This window comes from Strix aluco, chromosome 8 (genome assembly GCF_031877795.1).
Source record: "Strix aluco isolate bStrAlu1 chromosome 8, bStrAlu1.hap1, whole genome shotgun sequence".
Lineage (NCBI taxonomy): Eukaryota > Metazoa > Chordata > Aves > Strigiformes > Strigidae > Strix > Strix aluco.
In genome coordinates, this window is record NC_133938.1 from 513,197 (window position 1) to 528,979 (window position 15,783).

At 50.6% G+C, this 15,783-nt stretch overlaps 1 protein-coding gene and 1 long non-coding RNA gene across 2 annotated transcripts in view; both read left to right on the plus strand.

Moving 5' to 3' along the window:
* The window catches only part of ERICH3 (glutamate rich 3), a 34,955-nt gene extending 22,593 nt beyond the window's left edge, over nt 1-12,362 (plus strand). Inside the window, exons 12-15 of the mRNA XM_074833156.1 lie at nt 2,022-2,315; nt 4,901-5,041; nt 8,086-9,044; nt 12,108-12,362. Of these exons, the coding sequence (XP_074689257.1) occupies nt 2,022-2,315; nt 4,901-5,041; nt 8,086-9,044; nt 12,108-12,362 (1,649 nt within the window). The remainder of the gene's footprint in view (nt 1-2,021; nt 2,316-4,900; nt 5,042-8,085; nt 9,045-12,107) is intronic.
* A 333-nt stretch (nt 12,363-12,695) lies between these two features.
* Nucleotides 12,696-13,893, plus strand: LOC141926281 (uncharacterized). The gene is made up of 2 exons (XR_012624088.1): nt 12,696-13,034; nt 13,454-13,893. It is a non-coding gene; the product is annotated as an uncharacterized LOC141926281 (long non-coding RNA).
* Nucleotides 13,894-15,783: the final 1,890 nt, after the last annotated feature.

Sequence of the window (15,783 nt, forward strand, 5' to 3'; positions counted from 1 at the left end):
GGAAACATTGCTTTCACATTTGTATTTCTAGGTGAATTAAGCAATGGTAATACAGCTCTTTGAGAAAAGGTTGCAGCTGCAAGAAAGATCCAGTCTTTTTATAGAAAGTATAAAGTCCACCAGAAATTCCAATTAGGTTTGAAACATCCTTGCTTATAAAACCATTGCAGTGATCAAAAAGAATCTTAATTTTTGTTCTCTCATGATAATCAGAAATAGCTTGTGATTCATGAATAATCAGTACAATTAAGCATTCTTTTCTGCTTGTTAGTGTATGGCATTATGAACTTTTCTGTGACTTTAATCAGCTGCCTCTCAAGCTCTAGCAGTGTGTGATGATCATTCATTCCTCTTTCCTATTTGTTGATTTTTGATATTTTCCCCTTTGTAATGAAATCTTTCTACTTTTTTTTTCCCCACCACTGAACAGAGGAGGTGGAGAGAAGGGATAAAAAAGATGTGGGTTTCTTCCAACTGAGATGTGATAATAAATTCATGAAAAATAAGAATTGGTAATTTTGAGGACAAGAAGAGCTTTCTGTTTGAATGAAGGACTCTCTGAAAATAGTATCTGTGGAAATATTTCAAGCAACTTTAGTAGTGACTACTAGTTCAATTTTTTTAGGAGGTTGTTAAAGTGCCTAATAGCTCTCCACAGTGGAAGATGTTTTTGGATATTCATTATTAAAAAGGTTTTTCTTTAACACCATTGTTTTTAGTTATGCCTTTTTGCACATCCTTAAGCAGGTCTTTTCCGTTATGTTTATATTTACAAATTCTTCAAGACAACATGACCCCATTTAATTGTTGGATGCTTCAGCTTTCATCTGCTTGTGTCCTGAAATTCCACATGCTCTGTACATTTATTGTGCTTTGAGATCATCTGCCGAGCCTTGGACCTGTAATTTTTTCAAAGAAGAACTCACTTCAACTTAAGCATGTGTATTAGTGTTGGTAGACCAGGATTTTGGATAGCAAGCTTTTGGGCATAGAGGCTATATTTCTGTGTTTCAGCAATCAGTACACTAATCCACTTGTAAGCTATGAGTGCTGCTTTGGCAGAAATAACATGCTAATAGTAATGGGATCTGGATTTTTATGAGTACGTGCTGTGGACAGATTTTGTCTCGTCTTAGTTCAGCATATCATGACACTTGTTCAAGAGTGTCTGAATCTGTTGGGCCCCTTGGGTCAATTCAGCCAGCATACAGAGTTTAGAATAATATCCAGACAACTGAGGTGCCAAAGCTGTGACTTTTGCATTCAATATTATGAATCGGACGTAAATAAAGAGCGTGAAAGAGGGACCTTGGCATTCAAATCCCTGTGGACCATAAGCCTGTGAATGAATTGGGGAGAATCGCTGGCAGTTCCCCTAGTGCAGGATGTAATCTGCATGTTGGAGTGGTTCTGTCTCTGCACTGTTTATACTCTTGTCAGTGTCTGGGAGCGATGGTGTTTTCTGGGAGTCTAAACGTACCTCCCGTCAGAACAGAGGTGCGAATCCGGGGCAGGCTGGAGGTGCCAGAGTCGTTGCCAGGCGGTGGCTGCGCGGTCGTTTGTACCTCACGTCCGCGGCAGTAGCTGCTGGAGGCTGGCCCTCCACCCTGCCCGTGGCACCGCTCACTGCTCTGCTGCCAGTCACTGTGGAGGTGGCGGTTGGAATGAGCCTGCGCCTCCGCGGCTTCCCAGGGCTGAGGCAGCTTCCTCACACCACCACTGCAGCAAGCTGGCAGGTGGCGTCGGGCTCCGCTCCTCTGCCTTTCTACTTTTAAGGAAAATTGAGGAGTTTTCTTGAATTGCTACTCTGGCCTTATACAAGGCAGTCCACTGATTTAGAATGGCAGTTCCCATTCAAACACAGCTTCTTTGTTCTTGTTTTAAAATTAATGGGAGTCGTTGGCATATTTTAGGGAATTTTTAGCTTCCATGTTTGAGGTTTTTTTAAAAGCAGTCCTGCAAAGTTGTTGTAATGCATTGCAGATAAGTAGGATAATTTAAAATATTACAAAAAATTGCAGCGAGCCTTTCTCAGGCTGAAGCAGATGAAGAAGAAAAGAAAAACCCAGAAGATCTAAGAGTGAGGGAAGACACTGGAAGTCTTGATGAAGATACAACAGCAACACGGCATCAGAGTCCTGAAGTTCCTGGGGAGCTCAAACAGGCTGAGTCAGTAGAAAGTCTCCTCGAGGAAGACAAGGAGAGGGATGCAAGCAGCAGGGGGTATGATGGGGAGGATTTCGTGCCATCGGAAAGCGGTGTGTCAGAAGCAGAGGACAGCAATGAGGAGTGGCCTGAGAGTGACGAGGGGAGCGGTGAGTACAGTCCCTCTGCACAGCCCTGAGTGCCCAGTGCACACCAGGGTGGCTGTGTGTCTGTACAGCAGGTCCTGGCGCAGCACGGGGAAGGCAGTTCTGGGCTGTTTTCAGGCTACTAGAATACTCTCTATGACTGTGAGCTAAATACCCACCCAGAACGTAGCCTTGGTTTATTGTTTCTTTTCTAGTGTTTCCAGTGTAAGGCTTTGGGTATTCTTTTTCACTCCAGTAGCTGGGGTTCACATGTCATGCAATTGTTATGAAATCCAAACATGATTGATTACCTATAGGAGAGTCTGTATGCCAGGTTGGGGGAATCTATTTATAATGTTGAAATACTAGATCCAAGAAACCAAAACTTACCGTGTGAATCACAGTGCAGCAGATGAAGATCAAAACTATGTCAGTTGATTCATGGTTGTGTTGCTTCACTCTGTCGTGGATTTGTTGGGGAGGAGCAAATCAATTAGTTGTGCAACACCTCGTTTTTACTGTTGATAAAATGGGCATCTTGCAGTTTCAGCCTTACCTGTACGGATGAGGGGCAATTAATAAAAGGTTGGCCACATGAGCAAGGCTTTGCATTATTGTATCTGTGGGATGGGAAAAAATGTAAGCCCTTGTTTTGCAATGTCATCCAGGTCACAGGGGAATGTCCTGGGTACTGTTAAATCAGGCAGCATAAAAGAATAGTTGTCAGCATTGGTGCTGGCATAAAGGAGAGCCACAAGCCATGGTAGATGAAAATTTCAGTTGTCTCTTTGTGTGCTGGATTTGCAGTGGAATGCAGAATGCGTTTCTTTTATTTTAACAGAAGGTTTTGGTTCTGTTTCTATTGCTTTCAGTTCACTGCAGTGCATCTAAGATAGTCTTGTGTGGCATAAACTGGAATGCTGCTGCTTAATGCCGTGCAAGGCAGTTGCTGCTGGGTTACTTTGACTGTCTTGTGCATTGCTTTTGTTTTGGTTTGCATTCAGAATTGAGACAGTAAAGACAGTAACGTACTGTTCATTGAATAATGCTGAAATCTTCAAAGATGTTTGCTTCTGGAACCCCTCTATTGTGTGAAAGAAACTTCAGTTTAGGCACTTTCACCACTAGGCTCAGATGAGTTGAGCAAGGGCTACTGAAGAAGAAAGAACCTTAAAAACCTAGAGGACAGAATATTATGCTGTAATACAGAACCAAGGAAAGATCAATGGAATGTGTCAAGCTAGTAATCTGGTACTGAGCTGGCCTAAGACAATAGTGGTGTTCTTTATTAGCACAATTCTTGTGTGCTTACATCATCACACATGGTTTCATGGCTCTAGGCTTGAACAGAGATCCTCTATCCAATACAGATAGATAGTCTGAATGGCAAGTAGGTAACGGCGTTTACTTCTTAGTCCAGTCCTGCATCATCTCTGCTGCCAGGAGACTACCTGAGATCCAGGGATGGTGCAGGTCAAGGAAGGACAAGAAAAATCATTGAATCCTGAAAATTACAGATAGGACCGACTTCCTAAATTGCATAGAGATTTGTCCCTATCTACCCGGGGGGTTCTCTAGGTAAATTTTATAGCAAACAAAGCATTACCAAGAAACAGAGTGTAGAGCAATGAAAGAATTGGTTCTCAGTCCATTCTTGGGCCTCCAAGGGTCATTCTCAGGGCTGTGTTGAGAGGAGACTGATAGGCACTGTTCTGGTTTTGTCCTGATGAGACCTATCGTGACAGGATTTCCCCTAACCGGTGCTGTCATTAGCAGTGCAGAACTAATTTATCGGAGAAGATTGCATACACTGAAGAAAGCAAAAGGTGCAGAGTGCTCCTCTGGGGTTGTTCAGTTGCAGGCTGAGTCTGGGCAGATCACAACGGGTGGTGTGACAGGGTCTGTCAGAAGTGTGGAAGTACCTGGGGTGGGTTCCTGCTGCGTGTTTTCTGATCTCACTGTGCTCTTTGTGACAAGGAGATATTGCCAGTCCCAAGAGAGAGAATTATTGTCAGCGGTGTTTGTCACCCTGCCCTAGGCTCTGTATTTTGAAAGACTGTCAGTTCTGTTTTGTCAAATGTATGACTTGACTGTGAAGCATCACAATCATTGCATTTACAGAGCAGAAAATACTTCTCCACCTATTTTTAGATAAGCATAGGTCTTCAGTCACTTAAGTTGGGGAGTTGAGGAATCATCAGAACTGTAGTTCGGAGCTTAACATAGACATTTTTTTTTAAAAAAAGTATTCATAGAACAATAACAATTTTATGTCTATAAAACAATATTGTTGCTCCTGTGTTGAACCCCCCTCAGACTGCCTGACAAAAGCGATCTCACTGCTTTGTGAAAATGTTGTGGAAGATTGCTGCTCTATGTTTCAGTAGAGGCCCCTTCATGAATTTTCCCTTGGATTTTTAATGGTTGTCTCCATTTGGTTTTAATCTACCTAAAAAAATTATTGCTGGTGAAGGTTTACATGGCTCCTATCAGGTCTGCCCTAACATTTCAAATTTTAAACCAAGCTGAGGTAGCTGGATGACTTCTGCTCCCCTTTCCCTTTTTGATGACTTCTTCTTCCGGCTTCCTCTTTTGTAACTTTGTGATAGTTCTTGAAGATTACAGTCCAGTCCAGGCAGAAACAGCAACGGCAGCTGGACATGGTCGTCTTGTGAATTCTGAACCCGATGATTCCTGTACAGATGTGGAAGAAGAGGTCGTAGCAAGTGGGGAGTATGAAGCCAGTGAAGGTGAGTTGGCTGTTGAGCAGGGATGAAATCTGATTAATCTGAAGTCTTTTTATAGAAGTGCTTGCCCTTTCCCTTTCCTTTCTAGTCTATCAAACCCTACGTGTGCTCTTTTCTTTCCTAACTTGTATAAAATTGGGTGATCACTGGCTGGCTTCTGTAGTCATGTGTAGTTAACCTGTATTACAGTAAATAACTGCTTTGTTGGCAGTTATAATGGTCCTAGGTAAAGAATCCAGGCCATGAAAAAACTGGCTGCCAGTCAAGAAAACAGCTGTGGAAGGCAGGAATCTAGCGAGTTTCCCTTTGCTTCCAGGTAGTGCAGGGGCTCCTGGGGAGGTGCATTGCCAGGACAGGCAGGGTGGGACTGGCAGATGAGGAGGGAAGCTGAGCTGCAGCCTCCATCTCCGTGCTGTACCCCGTTTGTCTCCCAAGCTCATCTCCTGATTAGCAGTTGGCCTAATTGGCAGTGAGGAACCTTCAGCTTGGTCTTGGTTCCCTCCAAGAACGTTTCTCATCCCTGCACCCCGAGCCGTTCATTGCTGGGAAGCTGTACTGGAAGGTCACCTTAAGCTTCTACTCCACAGCAGCAGTGAGTCTGAAAAGCGAAGAAACCCACAGGCTAAAACTGACTTTAGTCTGCACTGCTGCTCTTCCATTTCCTTCTGCCATCCTCTAAGGGTCTAACGGCTGGCAGGAACAGGCCATCTCTATTGTTTTTAAATTGCTAGTTGTGCACGGTCTTGTACTTTGGCACATTAATCCAGGGTGTTCTAAGGTTTTTTTTCTGGTCAGCTGGGAGCCTTTTGACCTCCTTCCTCTATGTAGCCGAAGAGCACAGTCTTGTAAGGTGTGTTGTCTTTCATCTGGAGTGTATACAGGAGGCTGGAGGTTCCTCCTTGTCTCTGGTCTGTCAGTAATTGTCTTTTTCCTCAGTAATTCTTCCTCAGATGAAACTGCTTCTGCCTCGGTCTCATCAGCTGACTGCAGACAACTGTCGATACCATTTAGTTTCAAAGCCTGGTGGTCTTCATGTGTTGGTCTTCACAAGGATCTGTGCTTCTGATGCAGAGACCAGGGTAGAGAACATGTAGTTCCTGGGCAGCCCGACTTCTGTGGCAGTTGTCCCTCCGGATCGGGGTTGAAACATCTTTGCTTCCCGGGCAGGTGGTCTTTGGAAAGACCCGAATCTCCTAGTTGTTACCTTCTCAGGTTCGCATTTGGAATACTTTAATGCTGAAACAACCTCACAGTTGCCGTTATCATTCCTGCCCAAGGCAAGACCTCACCTTACAGAAGGGAATACTTTGTAAGCAGCAGCCAGAGTAAATTAACTGCTCTTTCTGCTAATGAAGCAGGTAAACAGGTAGATTATACCATGTACCACACAGCATTTGGTTTCTTTCAGGCAACGTGAACAAAGCATCTATTTTACAGGGACCAGCAAAATCCATTACATTGGACTCAGTCCAATATAAGCAGCTGGACAGTTTGGACACTGTACTTCTGTGGAGACAGGAATATTTACTCTGAGCTGGGATGACAGTTTGGGATGTTTTCATTTTGTACCAAAACTTCCCTTTAGAAATTTTTAAAATTATTTCATGTTACTGATTTTGGTAGTGGACCTGAGCTCTCCCAGATTCCGGAGGTAGGATTTTCAGTGTGAGTGGTGTAAAAGTATGGTAGTGATTGATAACTGACTTTTTAATATATGTATATGTATAAAAGAAGAAAAAAATTATAAGGTACAGAAAGCTAGTAGTAAACATAAGGAACAAACCTGGTGCAAGATGTGTCTTGGACGAAGGCATGATTTCTTGTATTGCAAAATGCAGAGGTTTTAATTTTGAAGTGTGGTCCAGTGTTCAGCGATGTGGGGTCTGGTGGGAGGAAGCAACCTGCTGAGCTCTCTCCTCTCCTTCCCCGACCTCCCTTCTCTCTCTGGAAACTCTCTTCCCAGCCTGTCCTTCCTCCTCCTGGTTCCTGCACTGTCTGCAGCCACCTGAGCTGCCTTGTGCACCTTCCACTTCCCTCTGCGGAGACCTGGGCGTGAGTCCGGCCCGGCTCTGAAGGGCAGGAAGGGAGGAGTGGGCACGGGGAGCAGCGGGGCCAGGGGGAGGGTTGTGGCAAGCTGGACACGAGCTCCACTCGGCTGGCAGAGACAGGCCGGGCAAATAGTGTCCTCTAGGCCTGGAGTCTTCTCTGTCTGCCGTCCCAGAGACAGGCTCTGGCTGCACAGGTGGTTGCGCCAGCAAGCAGCAGAAAGCAGTAACTGTGGAGTGCAGCAGTAGTCTAGGAGGGTAAAACAAATCAAAAAGAGTGGAAGATGATTTGGGGCAAGACAGACTTTGCGCAGTTTGGGAAAGGTAGCTTGGGAAAGACATTGCTCTTGTTCCTTTTGGTGGCACAAAACTTCTCTTTTCTTAAAGAGCAGGCACCTGCCGTGTTTGTACAGAACACGGGTGCAGCAGCACAGGCTGCTGGGGGGGCCTGCCCCGGGACAGACCCCACAGACCGAATTCAGTGAGGGCACTGTCGTGAAATTCCCAGGGGGCAGGAATCGACCTTGTGTTATTCCCCTTGATGTAATTACAGAATCCATGGGAAGCAATTACATGAATAGCTGAGTATTCTTTTTCCTGTGTGTGCGTATTTTACATGAGCAATTTACCACCTATTTCTTAACTTTTGAACATTACTGTCAAGCTTATAGCTACTTCGTAGACACACCTGGGCTCCCTGCTAGGCAGGTGAGGGAAGGGGGAGAGTACAGAGGGCAGGCAGAGCTGTCAGAGTTGAAAGATGGTCATGCATTGGCATTTTGGCTTAAATTAGTTATGCCAGATGCCAGAACAGCAGCACTACAAACGTAGTCAGAGCAAAGGTGCGTGATGAGAAGCAGCACAGCAAGTTTTCTTCTTGTCACCATGCTGATGTCCCCTCATTGTTTGGGAGAGATAGCATCTTTAATAATAACCATGTAAAACAGCCTTAACACTAACACAATTCTCAATAAAACTATTGTTTTGATTATTTTTTAATAGCACCAGATGGAACTTTCTTGGCAGAAGGAACAAGAACACTTGATGTGCAGGAAGCAGCAGAAAAAGTGGCACAAGAGAGGCAGATCGTAGTGGAGACACAAGCACTTGAGGAGGCAGATTTTGTTGAAGAGGAAGGAGAAGTTTGCACCAAAGAGGCAGGAGAAGAAGTGGAATGGGTGGGAGATTTGCTGCCCCAGGAGGAAGAAGTGGCTGTGCTGCAGGCAGAGGGTCAGCTTGTGGTGGAGGAATCTGCTCCTGAAGAGAGTGCCGTGGCAGAGGGACATCCCAAAGGACAGGGGACAGGGAAAGGAAGGGAGTTTGGTGCAGAGGTGGCACCAGGGGAACAGGGAGTTATGGTGGAGTGGATGGAGAGCGAGGCAGAACTCGAAGAGCAGGGATGTCGGGAAGAGGAGCTGTCAGGGGCAGGGGAAGAGCTTGGCTGGGAGGAAGGCAGAATGCAGCCCGAGGGGTGGGAGGGGGCTGAGGAGCTCTCTGAGAGTGATGAGGAGGACTCTGAGGTAGAGGAGTCAGAGGGAGAGGAGAACATGGAGGAGGGAGGTTTTTCAGGGGAGGATGATGTGGCAAGTGCTGTGTTTGAGGGAGAGGAGAACCTGGAGGAGGGGGAATTTGAGGGGAAAGATGTGGTGAGTGCTTTGTGTGTGGGAGAGGAGAACCTGGAGGAGGGAGAATTTGAAGAGAAAGATGGGGCGAGTGCTCTGTGTGCGGGAGAGGAGAACCTGGAGGAGGGAGAATTTGAAGGGAAAGATGTGGCGAGTGCTCTGTGTGCGGAAGAGGAAGACCTGGAGGAGGGAGAATTTGAGGGGCAAGATGTGGCGAGTGCTCTGTGTGCGGGAGAGGAGAACCTGGAGGAGGGAGAATTTGAAGGGAAAGATGTGGCGAGTGCTCTGTGTGTGGGAGAGGAGAACCTGGAGGAGGGAGAATTTGAGGGGCAAGATGTGGCGAGTGCTCTGTGTGCGGAAGAGGGAGACCTGGAGGAGGGAGAATTTGAGGGGCAAGATGTGGCGAGTGCTCTGTGTGCGGAAGAGGGAGACCTGGAGGAGGGAGAATTTGAGGGGCAAGATGTGGCGAGTGCTCTGTGTGCGGAAGAGGGAGACCTGGAGGAGGGAGAATTTGAGGGGCAAGATGTGGCGAGTGCTCTGTGTGCGGAAGAGGGAGACCTGGAGGAGGGAGAATTTGAGGGGCAAGATGTGGCGAGTGCTCTGTGTGCGGAAGAGGGAGACCTGGAGGAGGGAGAATTTGAGGGGCAAGATGTGGCGAGTGCTCTGTGTGCGGGAGAGGAGAACCTGGAGGAGGGAGAATTTGAAGGGAAAGATGTGGCGAGTGCTCTGTGTGTGGGAGAGGAGAACCTGGAGGAGGGAGAATTTGAGGGGCAAGATGTGGCGAGTGCTCTGTGTGCGGAAGAGGGAGACCTGGAGGAGGGAGAATTTGAGGGGCAAGATGTGGCGAGTGCTCTGTGTGTGGGAGAGGAGAACCTGGAGGAGGGAGAATTTGAAGGGAAAGATGTGGCGAGTGCTCTGTGTGTGGGAGAGGAGAACCTGGAGGAGGGAGAATTTGAGGGGCAAGATGTGGCGAGTGCTCTGTGTGCGGGAGAGGAGAACCTGGAGGAGGGAGAATTTGAAGGGAAAGATGTGGCGAGTGCTCTGTGTGCGGGAGAGGGAGACCTGGAGGAGGGAGAATTTGAAGGGAAAGATGTGGCGAGTGCTCTGTGTGCGGGAGAGGAGAACCTGGAGGAGGGAGAATTTGAAGGGAAAGATGTGGTGAGTGCTCTGTGTGTGGGAGAGGAGAACCTGGAGGAGGGAGAATTTGAGGGGCAAGATGTGGCGAGTGCTCTGTGTGCGGAAGAGGGAGACCTGGAGGAGGGAGAATTTGAGGGGCAAGATGTGGCGAGTGCTCTGTGTGCGGAAGAGGGAGACCTGGAGGAGGGAGAATTTGAGGGGCAAGATGTGGCGAGTGCTCTGTGTGCGGGAGAGGAGAACCTGGAGGAGGGAGAATTTGAAGGGAAAGATGTGGCGAGTGCTCTGTGTGCGGGAGAGGGAGACCTGGAGGAGGGAGAATTTGAAGGGAAAGATGTGGCGAGTGCTCTGTGTGCGGGAGAGGGAGACCTGGAGGAGGGAGAATTTGAGGGGCAAGATGTGGCGAGTGCTCTGTGTGCGGAAGAGGGAGACCTGGAGGAGGGAGAATTTGAGGGGCAAGATGTGGCGAGTGCTCTGTGTGCGGAAGAGGGAGACCTGGAGGAGGGAGAATTTGAGGGGCAAGATGTGGCGAGTGCTCTGTGTGCGGAAGAGGGAGACCTGGAGGAGGGAGAATTTGAGGGGCAAGATGTGGCGAGTGCTCTGTGTGCGGAAGAGGGAGACCTGGAGGAGGGAGAATTTGAGGGGCAAGATGTGGCGAGTGCTCTGTGTGCGGGAGAGGAGAACCTGGAGGAGGGAGAATTTGAAGGGAAAGATGTGGCGAGTGCTCTGTGTGTGGGAGAGGAGAACCTGGAGGAGGGAGAATTTGAGGGGCAAGATGTGGCGAGTGCTCTGTGTGTGGGAGAGGAGAACCTGGAGGAGGGAGAATTTGAAGGGAAAGATGTGGCGAGTGCTCTGTGTGCGGGAGAGGGAGACCTGGAGGAGGGAGAATTTGAAGGGAAAGATGTGGCGAGTGCTCTGTGTGCGGGAGAGGAGAACCTGGAGGAGGGAGAATTTGAAGGGAAAGATGTGGCGAGTGCTCTGTGTGTGGGAGAGGAGAACCTGGAGGAGGGAGAATTTGAGGGGCAAGATGTGGCGAGTGCTCTGTGTGCGGAAGAGGGAGACCTGGAGGAGGGAGAATTTGAGGGGCAAGATGTGGCGAGTGCTCTGTGTGCGGGAGAGGAGAACCTGGAGGAGGGAGAATTTGAAGGGAAAGATGTGGCGAGTGCTCTGTGTGTGGGAGAGGAGAACCTGGAGGAGGGAGAATTTGAGGGGCAAGATGTGGCGAGTGCTCTGTGTGTGGGAGAGGAGAACCTGGAGGAGGGAGAATTTGAAGGGAAAGATGTGGCGAGTGCTCTGTGTGCGGGAGAGGAGAACCTGGAGGAGGGAGAATTTGAAGGGAAAGATGTGGCGAGTGCTCTGTGTGCGGAAGAGGGAGACCTGGAGGAGGGAGAATTTGAGGGGCAAGATGTGGCGAGTGCTCTGTGTGTGGGAGAGGAGAACCTGGAGGAGGGAGAATTTGAAGGGGAAGATGTGGCGAGTGCTCTGTGTGCGGAAGAGGGAGACCTGGAGGAGGGAGAATTTGAGGGGCAAGATGTGGCGAGTGCTCTGTGTGTGGGAGAGGAGAACCTGGAGGAGGGAGAATTTGAAGGGAAAGATGTGGCGAGTGCTCTGTGTGCGGGAGAGGAGAACCTGGAGGAGGGAGAATTTGAAGGGAAAGATGTGGCGAGTGCTCTGTGTGCGGAAGAGGGAGACCTGGAGGAGGGAGAATTTGAGGGGCAAGATGTGGCGAGTGCTCTGTGTGCGGAAGAGGGAGACCTGGAGGAGGGAGAATTTGAGGGGCAAGATGTGGCGAGTGCTCTGTGTGCGGAAGAGGGAGACCTGGAGGAGGGAGAATTTGAGGGGCAAGATGTGGCGAGTGCTCTGTGTGCGGGAGAGGAGAACCTGGAGGAGGGAGAATTTGAAGGGAAAGATGTGGCGAGTGCTCTGTGTGCGGGAGAGGGAGACCTGGAGGAGGGAGAATTTGAAGGGAAAGATGTGGCGAGTGCTCTGTGTGCGGGAGAGGGAGACCTGGAGGAGGGAGAATTTGAAGGGAAAGATGTGGCGAGTGCTCTGTGTGCGGGAGAGGGAGACCTGGAGGAGGGAGAATTTGAAGGGAAAGATGTGGCGAGTGCTCTGTGTGCGGGAGAGGGAGACCTGGAGGAGGGAGAATTTGAGGGGCAAGATGTGGCGAGTGCTCTGTGTGCGGAAGAGGGAGACCTGGAGGAGGGAGAATTTGAGGGGCAAGATGTGGCGAGTGCTCTGTGTGCGGGAGAGGAGAACCTGGAGGAGGGAGAATTTGAAGGGATAGACTTAGAACCGATTGAGATTTCTGATGAAGAGGAGGACATGGAGGAGAGAGGATTTAGAAGGGAATACGTGTTGGGTGGTGCGCCTGAGAGAGAGGAGGATGTGGACAAGGGAGGTTTTGCAGGGAAGGACGTTGTGGCGATTCTGGTGTCTGGGGGAGATGACACTGAAGAGGGAGCTTTTGCAGGGAAGGATGTTGTGGCTGGTGCTGTGTCTGAGAGAGAGGAGATGCAATAGGGAGGATTTGCGGGGGAGGACGATGCGGGGATGCCCAGAGCAGAGTCAGGAGGTGGAGGCGAGGCCATGGGTGGAGCAGCGGATTCAAGGGAGCTTGGGAGGGAGGGGTCACTGGGGAGTGGGGAGCAGAGGTGGCCTGGGGCAGGGACAGTGTCTGGGGTTAGCATGGGGAGTGACAGGGCACAGGGAGGGGTGATGGGAGCAGAGGGGGGGGGGGAGATAGAGCATGCCGGGGGTGGCAGCTGAGGGAGGGGAGCTCTGGGGGGTCTGGGGGGGATGGGGAAGGGGCAGCTGATGAAGCTTGGGGGCAAGGGGTCAGCCAGGAGCGGTGTGAGGGAAGGGGCTGAGGACCAGAGTGAGGCGGGGGGGGGGGAGTGGGGCACAGCACATCTTGTGTTCCCACGGGACAGAAACCTGTGTGGAGCCACGTCCCTTGGAGAGCAGCCGATGGCAGAAACATCCCTGAGCTCAGAGCCGATGGGGAGCCGAGGACAGAGCAGGTGGGGTGAAAGCTGAGGGGGAACAGCCAGACTTCTGTGACAATAGCAGAGAGAGGGGTTAGTGCAGGGAGAGCTGCTGAGGGCAGGGAGCAGAGGAAGGACAGTCCTGCTGGAGGTGGCCCAGATGCCCTGGGAGCTGCTGGCAGGGCCCAAGGAGCAGCAGCCCCGTGAGGTGAGTCCTGCGTGGGTCAGCCGCTGCCCCGTGCCCCGTCGAGTCCCCAGGCTCATCCCTGCCAGGAGCTGCGGGTGCCGCACTTCATCCCGTTTCTTACACTTCCCTTGAGTATCTGCTGCTGTCTGCTGGGGTAGGGGATGGTAAATCCTTTTGGGTGGCGGCTTCTGCCCTCTTTCCTATTCCCGAAATCTCCTTGCAAATCCCTTTGCTCTGATGCTATGCTGGCGGCCCCTCAGCCCCTCACCCCTTGTGGAGCAGCTCCCGCCACCCAGCAGTGCAGCCCCAGGTCAAGGGCAGCACCGGCTCCTCTGCTTGCTCTGGCAGCTGCTCCTAGGAAATCTGTTACAGTGGTGTGTCAGTAGCTCAAAGCTTAGCACCTTTTTTGTAAAGCTAATGTTTTTCTCATTGTTTCATAGGGTGTTGTAAGCCCAGGTGCAGTGGTCCTGCCCTCAGTACAGCGCCAGGATGGGGAAGAAACTCTCCTCTAAGCTTTTTCTGCTGCTGCTTCAGTCTCTGTCCTGCAACATTTACACAAATTGCTGTAGATTTGTGCCGGTTGGGATGTCCTTTATTTTACTCCGCGAGTACCACAACCATCTGTCACACTTTACTAGAGCAGCTTCTCAGTGCGGAGCAGACAACTGAAATGATCCAACCCAGGAAACATCACTCCCTCGTGCTCACGACAACAATAATTGCAAGGATTATTCCTCAGCTGTCAGGCTTGCTTTCCTAAACTATGGAGCAATATCGGACTGGCTGAACCTCCCTTCCTTCCCTGGGCACCGCTGGGTGGGGGGTGAGGGTAGATGTGCTTTCCATGTTGTTGTTCAATAAGAGGTTTCATGTTCATGTCCATCCGTGTCTGAGTGCTGTGTTGTTCTCGCCGTCATCTGCGACTCGTCTGTGGACGTTTTGCTGACAGTCAGGGCTGTGTCTCCGCTGCAGCGCAGGGCCCCAGCGCACATTGGTGTTTGCTTCTGCTGAGCGCGTCGGGGGAAGCTCAGCAGAGATGTGGGACGGCCGGTCCCGGGGGTGGCAGTGGCCTTGCCCAGGGGTCTTTAGGTTGGGGGCTGCTGCCACCCCACGCTGCAGGCAAGCGACCCTCTAGTGTGTGCGGGAGGGCTGTGCTCTCCTCGGGGACCCGGGCTTGTCACTGGCCACACTTCAGGGCCTTCCCGGGACTTGGAAACGTTTAGAGCTGTTAAATGCGAACATGCCAACTCATATTTATAAATGGTTCAAGCCCGGCCTTTTGCTTCTGCTGGGCTCGGGCATGAATAGCTCCCTGGGCCCACGGGGTCAGTGCGGGCTCTGCAGGAGGGTGGTCGGTGTAAAGCAATTCCAGCCCAGCGCTGGCTGCAGATCTCCACTGCCGGAGCCCCCCCAGCTCTTGCGCAACCCCGGGGGCTCCCCGAGACCCCGCCAGCCTGCAGCGCCTGGCAGGCATTGCTCGGGGGGCTGCAGGATGCTCTGCCCGGCACGGTGGGGCCGTCACTGCGTGTGCAGGTCGGGAAATGGGGCTGAAATGAGCGGGATTTTGGGTGGGTTTGACACTAAGTCACTGAGGATCAGTCTGCATGGGAGAGGAACTTTCAATGGGATCAAGTAATCGGTGTTTGTTCCCTCCTGTGCTAAAGACGGTTGCATTTGTGTTTTCAGTCTGGACACCAGGCTTTGAAACAGAGAAGTAGACAAAAAAGACTAATAACAGCTTTACAGTCCTCAGCAGTTTAAAAGAAAGCATCACATCAAGTGGTCCTGCTGAAATGTTTATTCTGTGCGGGATGTGCAATATTTGCTTACAAGGTGTTTGACCTTTGACCACTCAACAATGGTCATTTAACCAGGGAACGTCCACAAAACCAGAAGTGGCTTATTCACTGGACCAAGACATTCTCAGTGTTGTTCAGTGTAAAAAAAGGGCAGTAAATAGATAACCTGTGTTTGTGTACTCTACAGCTGAATACACCCGGTATGCAAAGTGTTCAGAATCTGAATTCATGCCAGTGACCTTCTCCAGCGGTTGGTTTCTCGGCGCACGTATGCACACCTGCTCATTTACTTGGGTCTATGAAAAACCTGCAGCAGCGTGCGTGGCTCCTTGACATTTTGCAAATGCTTTCGTTATTCATTATATATATTTCATAAGCACAGTAGTTGCCAGTCGAGTAGGGCCTGGTCTCTGGAGTTTATCTCTGCTTTCTAACTGAATATTTGTGCTGCTGAAGCCATGTCACGCAGATCCCCTGCAGAGCAAATGCCTCTGGTTTGCGGGCACGACTGTGCTGAAGCCGCTGGCCAGCGCACGGGGGTGATGCCATTCAGGGGCTGCGGGTGACAGGGGCGGAGGGGGAGCGCAGGGCTCTGCCTTGGCAGGGAGTCCCCGGGAGGGTCAGGATTAAACCTGAGGCTGCCCATGTCCCCGGGGCTGCGGCCGAGCCCCGGCCCCTTCCCTCTCAGGGGAGCCAGGGGCCAGGGCTCTTTCCTCGGGGGTAGAAGCCGCCTTTAGAGAACCCCAGCCTGGCAGCGTGCTGGAGGGGATGGAGGGGTGGGTGGGTTGGCAGCAGCAGCAGCAGACAGCTTCACTAGTGCTGCTGGGCCTTTTAGGAGAGAAGGCGAGTGGGTAACCACGAGGCAGCCAATCTGCCGAGGCACTCGGGCTGCAGGAGACCCGGAGCACTGGGCAAGCCCCGGATGAACAGCGCAGTAGTGCTTGTAGGGAACTGGAAAGCTGACAATTCCT